Here is a 14,747-nt window from a genome sequence, read left to right as displayed (position 1 = left end):
ACTGCAAGCTCCGCCGCCCGGGTTTACGCCATTCTCCTGCCTCAGCCTCCTGAGTAGCTGGGACTACAGGCGCCCGCCACCTCACCCAAATGGTCTTGATCTTGTGACCTCGTGATCCGCCCGTCTCGGCCTCCCAAAGTGCTGGGATTACAGGCTTTAGCCACCGCGCCCAGCCCAACTTATCAATTTAAATGGGCTTCTTTTTGGGAAAAACATTAATGAAAATGTATAAAGTAGTGGTTATTTACCTAAGGATGAATTCCACGTTTTATTTAGGCACCTAAATAATTTCTAGAAAAGCAATTAAAGCAAGAGCTTTTCATGAACAGTAATGTCTGATTTAACTGGGGATATTGCCTCACGTCCATGCTTTAGAGCATTGTTTTTTCTCTGGGATTTGAAAACAGAGTTTGCTGTTATAATAACAATAGGTAGTTAAACATATACTACCAAAATACCAGCTGACTTTGTCAAATGTAAATTTTTTGTGTGTGTTACTTTCACTCTGGTTGTTATGGTACCTTTATTTTTAGTGTAAACTTGTACTCATATTTCATAGTCCACCTGAACCTCTCAAGTTCATATTAGAGGTGACTTGAATTTTTCATTTGGGTTTTTCATTGACAAATATTTCTTAATGTTTAGACAATGAAAATATGCTACAGAAAAATGGCAGACTAACCATATACATTTGTTTCATTTTTTGAAAAAATTTACTTTAAGTTCTGGGATACATGTGCTCAACATGCAGGTTTGTTACATAGGTATACATGTGCCATTGTGGTTTGCTGCCCCTATCAATACGTCACTTAGGTATCAAGCCCGGCATGCATTAGCTATTTGTCCTGATGCTCTCCCTCCTCTTGCCCCATCTCTATCTGATAGGCCTTGGTATTTTTTGCTTCCCTGTGTCCATGTGTTCTCATTGTTCAGTTCTCACTTATGAGTGAGAATATGCAGTGTTTGGTTTTCTGTTACTGTGTTAGTTTGCTGAGGATAATGGCTTCCAGCTTCATCCATGTCTCTGCAAAGGATATGATATCATTTGTTTTTATGGCTGCATAGTATTCCATGATAGTATATGCATTTATTTCACTTCCTCCAAATAAAATAACAGTAAAGGGATTTTTAAAATGCAGAAAGCCAGTGAGACAAAGGGACTCTGTAAAGCCTGTGGATAATTGTGATTAACCTAGAAGTCCTCAGATGCTGAAACCTAAGCTACTATTGAGAGACATTGAGAAACAACCTTATTTTCACTTCAGAACCTCCAACTGCCTCGACAGTGAGCGTGAGGCTGAGAATAGTAGGACGTATTAGTCATGTGTTTAAAGTGAACTTGGATCCCAGCTGCCTCCTCACACTCCAGTAAAACCAGTAGTTTATTCTGTGGAGAATGTGAACTAGAGGACTCGGTTGGGGATACCAAGGCACAGAGAGAGGGTGAAAGATGAAATGAAATGCTTACTAAACAGCAAGACACCCTGACTGACTTCTTCCACTTACTGCCGAAGTTTTGGCAGTCAGCTTTACATTCTCTAAACGTGGAACTGGAAGATACTTCCCTGGAGAACCTGACTGATCTATGCAAAAGACCTGTAGACACTGATGGTTGGGGTCTACAAACAGGACTGCTGTGCAGGGAAGCCCACTTGTTCACCATCCCCACCCATATACACTGACTTTCTTGCCAGCTTTTTAGGGCTTTATCTTCAATATGAGTAATAACCAGTAATCACCTGATATTTAAAGCAATTCAGGAGCCAAAACAAACCTAGAGAAAACAAGGAAATTGTCATAAAGAGACAATGAAGGGAGAAGAAAACTTAAAAACATTATCATGAATGTACTCAGAAAGATCAGAGAATATACTGTAATTACAAAATAAGTATAGACACTATAAGAAAAGGAAGCTTTCTTTTTCTTATGTACTCCTGGAAAATGGAACTGATAGAAGAAATAAGAAACTCAAAATGTTTTTTGAAGATAAAAAAGAGGAAGCTACCCAGAAAGTAGAAAAAAAAAAATTACAAAATGAAAAACAAAAGAGAAAATACAAAAGTAGAGACTTAGACCATGAGGTCCTACTCTGAGCAACTGAATTTTTTAGAAAAAGGAGATATATATAGAGTAAGGAAACTATGAAAGAAATAGCAAATGAAAATTTCCTGGACTTTAGGAAAATGATGTTCAAGTTTGAAAAGGCCTATTGTGTTTCCAATATGCTGAATTTTTCAAAAAACACCCATACCAATGTATAGCACCATAACATTTCAGAGCATCAGGGGTAAAAATGAAGATCCTAGACTCCAGACAGAAGAAAACAGACAGGCTCTATACAAAAAATCGGGAGTCAGAGTGGCCCCTAACATTCAGCAGGGGCCATTGAAGACAGAACCACAATGGCTTCAAAATTCTGTGGCAAAACAAAAACAAAAAACAAAAAACCTCTTAAAATCTACAATTTGAAACCAAGACAAACAGTCCATCATGTGTAAAGGTAGAATAAACACATTTTTTGTCATAAAGTTTGAAAAATGTACTTTTCTAATACTCTTTCTCAGGAAGTTCCCTGAAGTATGTGCCGTACCAAAATATAAAAGAAAAAGCATGGAAAGAGGGAGGTCCAGGATCCAGGAAGCAAGGCTCCAAGACAGGAGGAAGATGAAGGGGATACACAGGGCGGTGAGGAATGTGGATCCCATGATGAAAGCTGTTCGGACCTTAGAGAGTAATCAGTTCAAGTGGAGCAGTCATATATCTGGGAAAGAAGCCTGCAGAAAGACAGAAATGTTAGAGTAATGATAGAATGGGTAGTGCTTCAGTGTATTGAAAGGAGGGCTCCACTTCTGGTGGTGTAAAGTAATAAAATTAACGAGGGGACATAGGAACACTAAAAGTTGGGCGGGGGATAATTATTAACAAATAGAAGACAAATGTATAAAAATGGAAGGGTATTCTTAGTATACTGTGAATAGCATTTACATAGATACAATAAATAAACACTGAACTTTAGTCTCACAAAAATGTGGTGTATCTGTAATTCGTCCTCTGTGATATGATTCTCACTTCATCTCCAACCTCATCCCTCATAACTTCCTACCAAACTGCTGACAGTTTCCTAAGTGTCCAAAGCCATCTCCTGCCTTTGCTCTTCTCTTTTGCCTTCTGGCTTAGCTCCTGCATCACAGCCTGTGAAGGAAGGCAGTTAGGAACTGAATATCTCCCGCTTCCAGCCCTAGGCGCAGGCCTTGCATACTGACCTTCTACCTGCCACACTGCACTATAAATGATCTTTTGGATGTCTCTCTGCCCCATTATACTATACATTTCTAAAAGTCATTATCTTTCTTTCTTTTTTTAAATTTTTTTTTTATTATTGGTAGAACTGGGACCTTACTCTGTTGACCAGGCTGGTCTCAAATTCCTGGCCTCAAACAATACCCCCACCTTGACTTCCCAAAGTGTTGGGATTACAGGCATAGTAAACCACTGTGCCCGGCCTCTCTTGCCTTTTTTGGTCTAGTCATTCTTTGAGGGAGATTGTATCCTCTAGATCCACCCCTAATCTAGTTGCCCTTGAACTTCATACTTTGCTGTCTTCTATTGCCTATAATGTGGTCTTTTCTTAAAGATGCTTTTTTTTCCCCCCTAAAATTTCTTTATAAGCAGGAAAGCTTCAAGGAAAGTTTGTCCTAGGTTTTCTGTGAGTTGGATGAGGTGCTAGAGATTTGTTTTCTTAGTAGGATTACCTACTGACAATCTGGCTTGTTTTTTTTTTATATTCAGCCAAGTATAGACAGTTAGTGGAACTGACTTTTTTGTTTGGTCTTGACTCTTCTTTGTTGCATCACTTTCTAGCAGCCTATTAGGACTTCCTCTATTCTTGAAGATAAATGAAAAATAGTATTTTGAAAAGAGTACATTTTTATCTTTGTGGACAAAATGTTAAGAGGCATAGGATAATAGGAAGAAGGAACAGTTAAGAATTGAGGGTTTTACCTTACCTGCTTAGTCATGAACTTTTCATAGACTTAAAAAGTTATACATATTGCTCTTGATACAGTCTGATACCTAGAAAAGTAAAGTATTCTGTTAGAAAGCAATTACCTTCCCCCATATAATCATTCTGCTGGCCATTGGATCTGTAAAACCATGTATTGCTAAAATAGAACAGACAAATTGAAACAATGGATAATCCTTGATAAGATATAATACCTCTGTGTTCTCTTATCAAAACAATCAATGTTAGAATATTATGGCAGGCAGGAGGAGAGGAAGTTGAGATGAGAAATAGTGACTGTCAATAAAATATATGAGAAGTACTTTGGGGGTAGTGTAAGTATGTGCATTATAATACACTAGAAAGAGTTATTTAACCTTTACAAAAATAGAATTCGTATGCTTTTTAAAAAAGTCCTGTGTGGTTTAACAATTAAGTTTTTACTTGTAGTACTATCCGGGAGATGTATTTATGATCTAGAAAAGTGGGATGAATTCAGTACAGCAGTTGCCTAAAGGTACCATTTTCCACTTTGTAGGTTGTAAGCATTTATAAAGATATATTGTACATTTTAGAAAAGATTGATCCTCTTAAGGAGCTGTACGGAAATGCAGTGAGTCACCTGCAGTATTTTGTTTGCTGCTTAATGTCCTTTGCTCTAGGTGATGCAGAGGAAGGTAATCATGTGGTGACAGGGTGGTTAAATATTAAAATATTATATCTCATCTGTGGGTTATAGCTCTTCTCGCTGTACCTGTAATGTTTTACGATTTACTATTTTTAGAGGCCATTTAATACGCCAGAGTGGAATTTGAATTCAGGCGTTTCAGTCTCATTAAAGATGATATTACCAACGTTTCTGCTCTCCTGGTCCACCTCCTTCCCCCATCCCCAGCCTCTGCTAACTACCATCCTACTTTCTATTTCCATGAATACCACTTTTTTACATTCTGCGTATAAGTGAAATCTCTGTGCCTGGCTTAATTCACTTAACAATGGGTACACAGTTTCAGTTAGGAGGAATAAGTTCTGGTGACCAATTGCACAGCACAGTGACTGTAGTTAATACTAATGTTTTGTATATTTCAAAATAGCTAACAGAGAGGGTTTAAAAATGTTCTTACCACAAAGAAATGATAAATATTTGAGGTGTTGGATATGCTAATTAACCTGATTTAATCATTTCATAGTTATACATGTATCAAAACACCACATTGTATGCTATAAATATATACTATTATTTATTTGTCAATTAAAAACCAAAGAAAACTTTTTTAAAAGATGTTTTTAGAGTATGTTTTTCCATCTACCCACCCAGCTGGTTTATGTCAGGCCCTGGTAAGTCTTTATCTGTTTGCTTTTGTAAAGTATGTGTGAACTGTACTAATTTAGCATGTGGTGCTATTATGGAAAAAGGATATTTAGCATTAAAAATATATTTAATCCTAGTTTTCTCAGTAAATACTCTTCCTTTCCAAAAACTAGCATTTTTAATATCTTATTTTAAGAAATGTTGATTAGAATAAAGAATATAATTGCACATAGAGTGAATAAAACTGAAAACTTTTGGCAGGCACACAGTGGTCAAACTATCACACAATGGTGTAACTTATTGAAAAAAAAAAAGGAATATAAGTCAGTCAGATCAGAGTTTTAGTTCTGCTTCTAATTTTAGCTTCTTGTGTTACTGAAACAAGAAAAGTTCCTTTGTCCCCCTCGCAGGGCATGCAATGCGGGTGTGGCTTGTTGCTTCAGTGCCTGCTGCTCAGACCTCTAGGGGAGCATGCAGAGGACAGGCTGTGAGGTTCCAACCCCACAGTAGTGTCTCGGGGTGAATGTTTACAGATGAAGCCCCAGTGGGCGTGTGTTACAGGGTGCTGTTTTAGTTTTGCTGTCTATAGACGGCTTGTGTTAACCAGCTCAATTAGACCCTCTACCTTATTGCAAGGACAGGGGGCTTTCTGTATCCTGGGGTTATTGCCTTGGTGTACCAGAAGAATCAATTCACATGTGGGCTTGGAGAATGAGTGCAGGGTTTTATTGAGTGGAGGTAGGTCTCAGCAGATGAGGGAAGCCAGAAGGGAGATGGTTTTCCCCTGGAGTCCGGCTGCTCAGTAGCCTGGGATCTCCTCAGACTGCCCCAGCCAAAATCCAAACTCCGGGTCATTCTGCTGGTCAGTGGCCTGCAGCATGCTGGTGCCTGTCGGGGTGTTCCTCTGCCGATGTGTCCCTCTCAATGTCCAGCTGCTCGCCTCGGCCTCCCAAAGTGCTGGGATTACAGGCTTGAGCCACCCCAGGAGATCGAGACCATCCTGGCTAACACGGTGAAACCCCGTCTCTACTAAAAAATACAAAAAAACTAGCCGGGCGAGGTGGCGGGCGCCTGTAGTCCCAGCTACTCGGGAGGCTGAAGCAGGAGAAGGGCGTGAACCCGGGGGGTCGGAGCTTGCAGTGAGCGGAGATCGCGCCACTGCACTCCAGCCTGGGCGACAGAGCAAGACTCCGTCTCAAAAAAAAAAAAAAAAAAAAAATGTCCAGCTGCTTATGTGTCTGCCTGCTAGGTTCTCAGGGTTTTTATAGGCACAGGATGGGGGCATGGCAGGCCAGGGTGGTCTTGGGAAATGCAACATTTGGGCAGGAAAACAAAAATGCCTGTCCTCATCTAGGTCCATGGGGGTGGAGCCCTAACCAGTGACCACGCCTTCCTCTACCCAGCACTTCCCTTCTCCCCTTCTGTATTATTTAAAGGGACCACTCCCTTCCCTTCCGTATCATTACCACTTAGGCGAATGACTTAACCGCCTTGAGGCTGTCATCTCACCCACAAATAGAGCCAATAACTAGCCGATAATGTTTTAAGGATAAAGTGAGGTGATATTTGTAAAATGTCATATGAAGTGGGGGCTCATTAAATGTTTTCCTTCGGTTTCTCCTTTGCGTTCTCTTCTGCCTAGGATTTTACCTTAGGAGCAAATAAGACATTATTTTCAGTCATTCATGGCACTATATGATTTTAAGTTTCAAAATGCCACACAGATGGCAATCTCTTTGTTTCAATTTCTTCATCTATAAAATGAGAATGAAGAATAGTACCTCCTTCAAAAACTAATGTGAAGATTAAGTAAGACAATAGAATGCATTTAGCATGATACCCGATGCAGGGTTAAAACTCAATAAATAGAAGTGATTCTTTTTAAAATTAGCATAGTTTCCCAAGTCGGTAAAATATCAACAATATTTTGAACTGAGATATTAGTAATTTCCACGTATAGTATAGCATCCAATAGTACACGTGTGCTGATGATGTCATCATAGCAACTCAGGGAATAGACAAGAATTGGAGGGAAATACAATAGTAGTATTCGGATATGTCTATGGCTCTTTTCTGTGTTAGGCCTTCCTATGAAATCCATCACAATAGCAAACATAATTAGTGCTAAAGTAGTTCTTTCTAAAGTTACATATTACATTTTGTTATAAGTAGTTTTCTTCAGCCACTTGTTAAGCAAACAACATTCTGATTTGATCATAGACTTTTCCCAAAATTATGTTCTAATTTATAAACTTAAGAATTTTGTCATAAAGAAAGAGGAACTAAGTTAACTGTTTTAAGTGATTTTATTGTGTTGATTTGAAGGCATAAAACTGCTCCATTTACACTGATACTGGTCTTGAGAAAATACTATTCTTCTATATGGCCTAGAAATTATTGTAATACCTTCACAGGCATTAACCACATTATTGTTACAAGAGCTTAATATCCTTATTAGTTATTTGAGTTTATTCACACATAAAAATTCTTTGTTACTCAATGTTTGAACAAATAGCATAGAAAAATACATGGTGCCATCTTTACCAATGGTACTGGTAAGAGATATTAAAACGTGATTGCTCTAGAAGACACTGCAGGAGACAGAATGTGTGATGATTTAAGAGGTTTAAAGAAGATTTTTTAAAATATGTTTTAAGCAAAATCATTGGTAGACAGTGTCACAAAGTATTGGTAGAAATTAAGTTTCACTGATCTTTTAGTTAAAATCCTGAGTAATGATAGTGCCCCCTCCCACTTGCTTGTAACTTAGACTGGGAGACATCAATTAAATTAAATTGAAACCTAGACATAAATGTTTCAATGTCATATCCAAACACACTTCTGTAGATAAAAAACATCTGTGATATTTTCTGAGAACACAAGTCATTTGAAGGACAGTTAAATATGCAGAGAGTTACTAATTATATGACAGCAAGATGGGGTAGGTAGTTTTAACATTGAGTCATGACTATATACTCATCTGCCAATTTGAAAATTGATACTAGATGCAAGCAAGAGTAAAGAAAAGGAATCTAAAACTTATATTTGAGAATCTTAAAACTTTCTAATACAAATTTAATCTGCTGAGTTAGCCTTATAGCCTTATTTCTTCTTAAAGTCATTTTTTATACATTCCACCTCCTTTCTTTTTGAAAATTATAGTGTGTTACGTTTTTGATGTGCTTAACTTAGATCTTAAATGTATCATTTGTATCCTTCTAATTGCCAAAGAATTTTATTTTCTGTAGAAAATAAAATCATAGTAACTACGACTTACGAAAAGTGTTTTCATAAGGAAATTGATGCTGTTACTTAAAATCAAATATAGCTGACCCTTGAGCAAACACAGGAATTAGGGGTGCTGACCCCCACTCAGTCGAAAATCTGTGTATAACTTCGACTCCTCTAAAACATATAATAATAGCCTACTGTCTACCTAAGATAATGTAAACAGTGATTAACATATTTTGTATATGTATTATATATTCTAAAATAAAGTAAGCTGGAGAAAATAAAATCTTAAGGAAGAGAAAATATGTTCACTATTCATGAGCTAGAAGTGGATCATCATGAAGGTCTTCATCCTTGTTGTCTTCATGTTGAGTAGGCTGAGGGAGAGGAAGTGGAGGGGTCGATTTTGCTGTCTCAGGGCGGCAGAAGTGGAGGAAAATTTGCTTATAAGTGGACTCTGCAGTCCCACCTTCTGATGTTCAAGAGCCAACTGTAGATGGTAGCTATGATGATGGCGTTAGTGTATACTTTCAGTAGAATTATGTAGTTAGTGTGGTTAACTGCATTTGTGAATCTTTAAACTTAAAAGTGATAAAAAAAAACCTTTATCTCCTTAGTTTTTAGGTTGCTTTAACAGTGTATAAAAATAAAGACACTTAATTTTTCAGTTAGAGTTGATCATTATTTTTAATTGTGTATATGGCGTATATGGGTATAAACTGGATATGTCTTAAAAGCCTAATGGAAAAAAAGACAAACATTTGTGATTGTTTCTTTTGCATGGTATACACTGCAATTGCTCACATTGGACATTTGAAAGCCTCCATATTTACCGCATAACCCACCGTGATAAGTGAACCTGTGATTGCCAAATGACAAAAAGTTTCTATATTTAAAATTCAATTTAGCAAATTGACATTTTCTATCCCCTTTTCTAATGTTCTCTTATTCTAACAGATCACTATTTTGAAACAAAACAGAGACCATGCATTTATTTGATTGTCTTGAACAATTAAACATGAAAAGATGAGATGCTGTGGCTATCACTTTTCATTAAAACCAGCTGCTGTGGTTTTAAAATGCAAACCAGATCAAAATCAGCACAAACCCTGGGGGTTTAATTTATATACTGAATGAAGCAGCTTGCTTTGAAAGAACACTTCCTTTTTTTCAGTTTTGGAAGGAACTTGCACATCTGTCTCCTTTCATCTTTACACTAGCACTGTGAGCTCAGAAGACGAAGAATTATCTCTGTTTTACTCACGAGAACATTGAGACAGAGACTTAATTGACTTTCTTAGCCCAATTAGTGCCAAGAATAGTGTTAAAATTCCAGACTATCTCTAGTTCCATAATGTTATTCCAGGCCTCTGTTCTGGCCCAAATTATAGAACGTAGGAATGATGTGCTGTAGTTGGATCCTTTAGGCTTATGAGAGCCAATTGTGAAGGATTTAGGAATTTCGTAAGCTGCTATTAAACCACCGACTGCTTGAAATTGGCCATGGTGGGAATATTTATACCATGGAAATCAATAAGCACTACAAATCAAGCCCTCTGCCTTGTCCCACCCTGAGAATTGGTTTACCAGCACACCACTGATGGTATCTAAGCATAAACTGAAGAAGGAAAACAACAAAAATGGAGCACAGCAATGTAACATACATGTAATTTTATAAGTACAGTGCATGTGCAGGGCAGAAGCCAATCTTTCTTTGCTTCTTAATTTATAAACTTGCTTTTAAGCAGTGGATAGGGAAGCTTGAATTAAATTCCAGTGTTTTGAGGGCCATTCTTATCCATTTTTAAAGAACTAGGTCAAGTCCCAGTCCTTCCAGAAAGTAGACAGTCTTCATGGCCTTTTCCCTCTCCGAACTTCTAACAGATTTAAAATAGAGCTACATACATTGGGACTTAATTCCTTACTATTTGTTTTACGTGAATTAACTTTGTTTCCCTAAGAACACAGTAAACTCTTTGAAGAGTGGAACATGAATTTCCTTCTTTCTTTCTTTGAATAAATATTTAATGAACACCTATTCTGTGCCTGGTACCCTTCTTCTTGTTTGAAAAGCAGAAGTCATCAAACAAAAATTCATGCCTTTTGGGGGCTAAGAGTTTAGTGAAGAGTCAAGTATTAATTTAAGTAAAGGAAAAGTTATGAATGTGATAAATGCTTTGAAAAATTGTTTATAGTGTGGAGAGTGTCTGATAGTGGGATCTTATCTATTCAGGAAGGTCAGTAAAATCTTCCCCTGAGGACACTGTGATTGAAGTGAGACCTGAAGAATGAGAAAGAATTAACTCAAAGTGACCAGATCTTGCATATTATTTCTTTATGTAGGCTTTCTATGCTCTTCCAATCTGAGTTAAGTTCCCTTATTATATGCATCCATGTTATGATGAATGTTCCCTTTGTAATAATATTAATAAGTACAACTGAAAATTTTATATTTATTCATTATCTGTTTCCCCCCACTAGACTGTAGGCCTATAGTTGGGACCATGTCCGTTTGGTTCACTTTGGTGGTCCTAATATCCATCGCAGGACCTGAAACTTCATAATCAGTATTTGTTCATGCTTTCACCCCCTTGGCCCACAAAGCTGGGTTGTGTCCTGCCTAATTCACAGTTATTGAGAGGACATAGTAATATAATATATTTGAAAAGACAAAAGTCATTAATAAGACAGAATCCAGGATAGCTTAGTGACACAAAACCCGGACAGGACCAAATATCCAGGAGTGAATAGAAATAAATTGGGTACAGCAATGTTGTCGAGAAGAAAGAAGAGGCCATTCCATTTGATAATGAGGAAATTTTACTCATTATTTGTCTTGTTTGAAGTAAGTTTGTTCAATCTGTAAAATAGATTTAAAAATGATTTTTGAGGTTAAACATCTGGTATTGATTTTTAAAGTTATTTTCTTGTGAAAAGTAAAAGAAGCGTGTGAATGAAAACTTTCTTGAGAAAAGATATATCCATGTGCATTTGTGCGTTTGACAAAGCACACGTTGTCAAATGTGCTTTGAAGGAAAGAAGAAATAAAAGAAGGAAGGGAGGAAAGAAAACCACTTGTAGGCAAAAAGACTGCAAGGTAACTGTTACCTGGTTGTTAATGATAGGACTCTGGGTGATACTTTTTGCTTTTGTACTTTTCTGTATTTCTCAACTTTTAAAATTAAATGAGTTTCTATTACTTTTATAATGGAACAGTAAACAAAATAACATCTCATAAAAGTGATAGTTGATTATGAGTTTGGGCAGAATGTAGAATTATGTCTGTATGCTTTGAGGACTCAGAACTATATTTTAGATTTTTCTTTTGTTCACCTAAATTGGCTTACAATTTTAACATATTAATTTTAAATGCCGGTCGGATCTTTGTTTAAATGTTCATCTATACCTCTGGGGCCTGAGCTCTTTGAGGGTGGAGATCTTTATCTTTGTATTTCTACTATAATTCCTGCAGCAACACATATTTGTTGAATGAATAAGTTTTGAAACTGAGATGTCTTGACCTTTTTATTGCCTTTAATCTATGTGTATTCCTTTTTTTAGAACACACGAGTGAAAGACACAATGAATGGTCATATTTCTAATCATCCCAGTAGTTTTGGAATGTACCCATCTCAGATGAAGTAAGTTGAAAGGTTTATATTTAATATGTTTTGGGGGGATTTGATTTGGTGATTTTAATTGTTTTATGTTTTTAGTGAAAAGATTACTTTTATTTTGTTGTGTAGTTCAGTAGTTCATTCCTTATTAATATGTAATAGCTTTGTTACAATACATGTTATCATTGAAAGTTTACTATGTCTGAGCAGAATAAGATGGTAAAGCAAATAGCCTCATGATAATGATACTGATCTCACACTTGGAAGATGTTTCATTCTAGTACTTTATGTATTATTGCTTTTCATGGAGGAATATATAATCTATTTCAAAACTTTGAATTTCTGTGGTGCATTCTGTTATTGTTATTTGTAAAATATTGGCATTTGAGAAGGGTTAAATGTCATTTAGTATAAACTAATCAAATTATTTACCATTGCGTAAAACTAGAAAAGATCAGGCAAACTAACAAAATAATTCCAGTGGGTCCAGGTATAACTTGAAATCATAACCCTGACTTAATCTTATATATTACAATTAATGTTACTGTTTGACATCGGCCATTGTGATATATATTTTACTCATCATTTTTTCATAACAGGTAATATTTACTATTTCGAGAGAATATAATAAAATGTAATTCTGAATCATGATACTGAAAGCCCTCAATTTGCCATGGCTTTTGCCTATTCTGGAAATGTTACATTAATGGCATCTTTCCACAGACACTGTGCTATTTCTTGAGTCAGTTCCACATACCTTTTCCTCACTTGATTCTCTGCCTGTTTATAGAGCTTCTTTCCATTCATTTAGATTCTGCTTGTATCAATACGGTAGTAAAGTTTTCTTAGATATGTTGATAAAGAGTTAGCCCTTCTTTGATTTTACATGTCATATCTATTAGTTTTACCTAGATATCACATTCTATTATAATTATTTTATGTACTTGTTTTATTGACAGCACCCTCTTTCCCCCTCTCATACTCCTCATTCTTCTAGGTTTGGGGTCTTAAAAAATGTTTACTGAAAAGATGAATAAAATTCAAATAAAGCACTATTTATTTCACATAGCATATTAGTAACAAGAGGTTAGATAGCCTCCTGCATAGCTGGGATTACAGGTGCCTGCCACCATGCCTAGCTAATTTTTTTTCTTTTTTTGTTTTTGAGACAGAGTCTTGCTCTGTCGCAGGCTGGAGTGCAGTGGTACCATCTCGGCTCACTGCAACTTCCACCTCCTGGGTTCAAGCGATTCTTCTGCTTCAGCCTCCCAAGTAGCTGGAACTACAGGCATGTGCCACCACTCCCAGCTAATTTTGTATTTTCAGTAGAGTCCGGGCTTCTCCATGTTGGTCAGGTTGGTCACGAACTCCTGACCTCGGGTGATCTGCCCACTTCGGCCTCCCAAAGTGCTGGGATTACAGGCGTGAGCGTACCCGGCCATCAGTATGTTCTTTTAAACACATGGTGATTATAGTGCATTGGAATTTTTGTTTTCTAGTTGAGCTTCTATTACTTATATTGGACTTGAACCCAACACAATGACCTTTTTTTTTTTTTAATTATTACAGTGGCTACGGATCATCACCTACCTTTTCCCAGATGGACAGAGAACATGGTTCAAAAACAAGTGCGAAGGCCCTTTATGGTAGGTTTATTTGATAGGGTGTAATTCTGTTTCTAACCACTTTTTACAAATTACATTTTCAAACTCATGGTTTGAACCCACACACTTAATATTGTTTGGAATGAGGTGGTGACAGCTAAATAAGGATTATTTTAAAGAAGAGTTTTTATAAAAACTACCAAAGCTATGAACTCTGCTTTCTGTTATACATTTTGGAACTACAGATGAAATGTATTGCAGTGCTTTCAGAAGTCCTATGCATGGCACCAATGCCCTAGGTGGCTTTTCCCGTTTACTACTTGTAATAATGTTTGTTGATCTTTATGACTGATCTAGTTGGTGGTGGGCTGACAGGTGACAGAACTTTTTCCTCGTAGCTCTTGAATTTTGGGGGGTATTATTACAGTATGTCTAATAGCTGTTATATAATTTCTTTATGCACTGCAAAATAATTACGCTTTTTCCCTGATCTTACTCTCAGCGACCTCTCTGGATTGTCTCACATATACATACTATGTTTTTACACTTCAGATATAAAATGGAAGTCATAAGTAACAAAAAGTCGAGGACTCCTGAAATTTACCACATATGTTTAGGATGGCATGTATTTGTATAGGATCTGGATGGCCACTAACAATAAAGAATGAGAATAATACTCAGGTTAATAGCAAAGACTCTGGAACCAGACTTCCTAGGTTCAAATTCAGTTATTTATTATCTGAATGATCTCGGGAAATTAATTTACCTGTATGTGCCTAATTTTGCTTATCTGTGTAATGAGGGTATCTCATAGGGTTGAAATGAGCGTTAAATAAGTTAGTACATGCAAAATACTTAGAACTGTTCTTGGCAAGCAGAAAATGCTGTATGTGTTTGCTATTATTATTGTTGATATTATTGTTATTATGTACTATAGGAACCAACAGCATTTTCTAAATTGTGGAATTCTTTTTTACATT

At 36.7% G+C, this 14,747-nt stretch overlaps 2 protein-coding genes across 7 annotated transcripts in view; both read left to right on the top strand.

Annotated features, from left to right (window-relative positions):
• Nucleotides 1–14,747, top strand: part of MGP (matrix Gla protein) — an 836,939-nt gene that overhangs the window by 2,690 nt on the left and 819,502 nt on the right. The gene's annotated exons all lie outside the window — the stretch shown is intronic.
• Nucleotides 1–14,747, top strand: part of EPS8 (epidermal growth factor receptor pathway substrate 8) — a 169,485-nt gene that overhangs the window by 92,992 nt on the left and 61,746 nt on the right. For all 6 annotated transcript variants that reach the window (XM_050749480.1, XM_050749477.1, XM_050749475.1 and 3 more), the window contains exons 2-3: nt 12,108–12,187; nt 13,733–13,809. In XM_050749480.1, coding sequence (XP_050605437.1) covers nt 12,129–12,187; nt 13,733–13,809 — 136 coding nt within the window. In that variant the 5' untranslated portion in view covers nt 12,108–12,128. The remainder of the gene's footprint in view (nt 1–12,107; nt 12,188–13,732; nt 13,810–14,747) is intronic.

Source organism: Macaca thibetana, chromosome 11 (assembly GCF_024542745.1).
Source record: "Macaca thibetana thibetana isolate TM-01 chromosome 11, ASM2454274v1, whole genome shotgun sequence".
In the NCBI taxonomy this organism is placed as follows: Eukaryota; Metazoa; Chordata; class Mammalia; order Primates; family Cercopithecidae; genus Macaca; species Macaca thibetana.
This window is presented reverse-complemented; position numbering and strand designations above follow the sequence as displayed.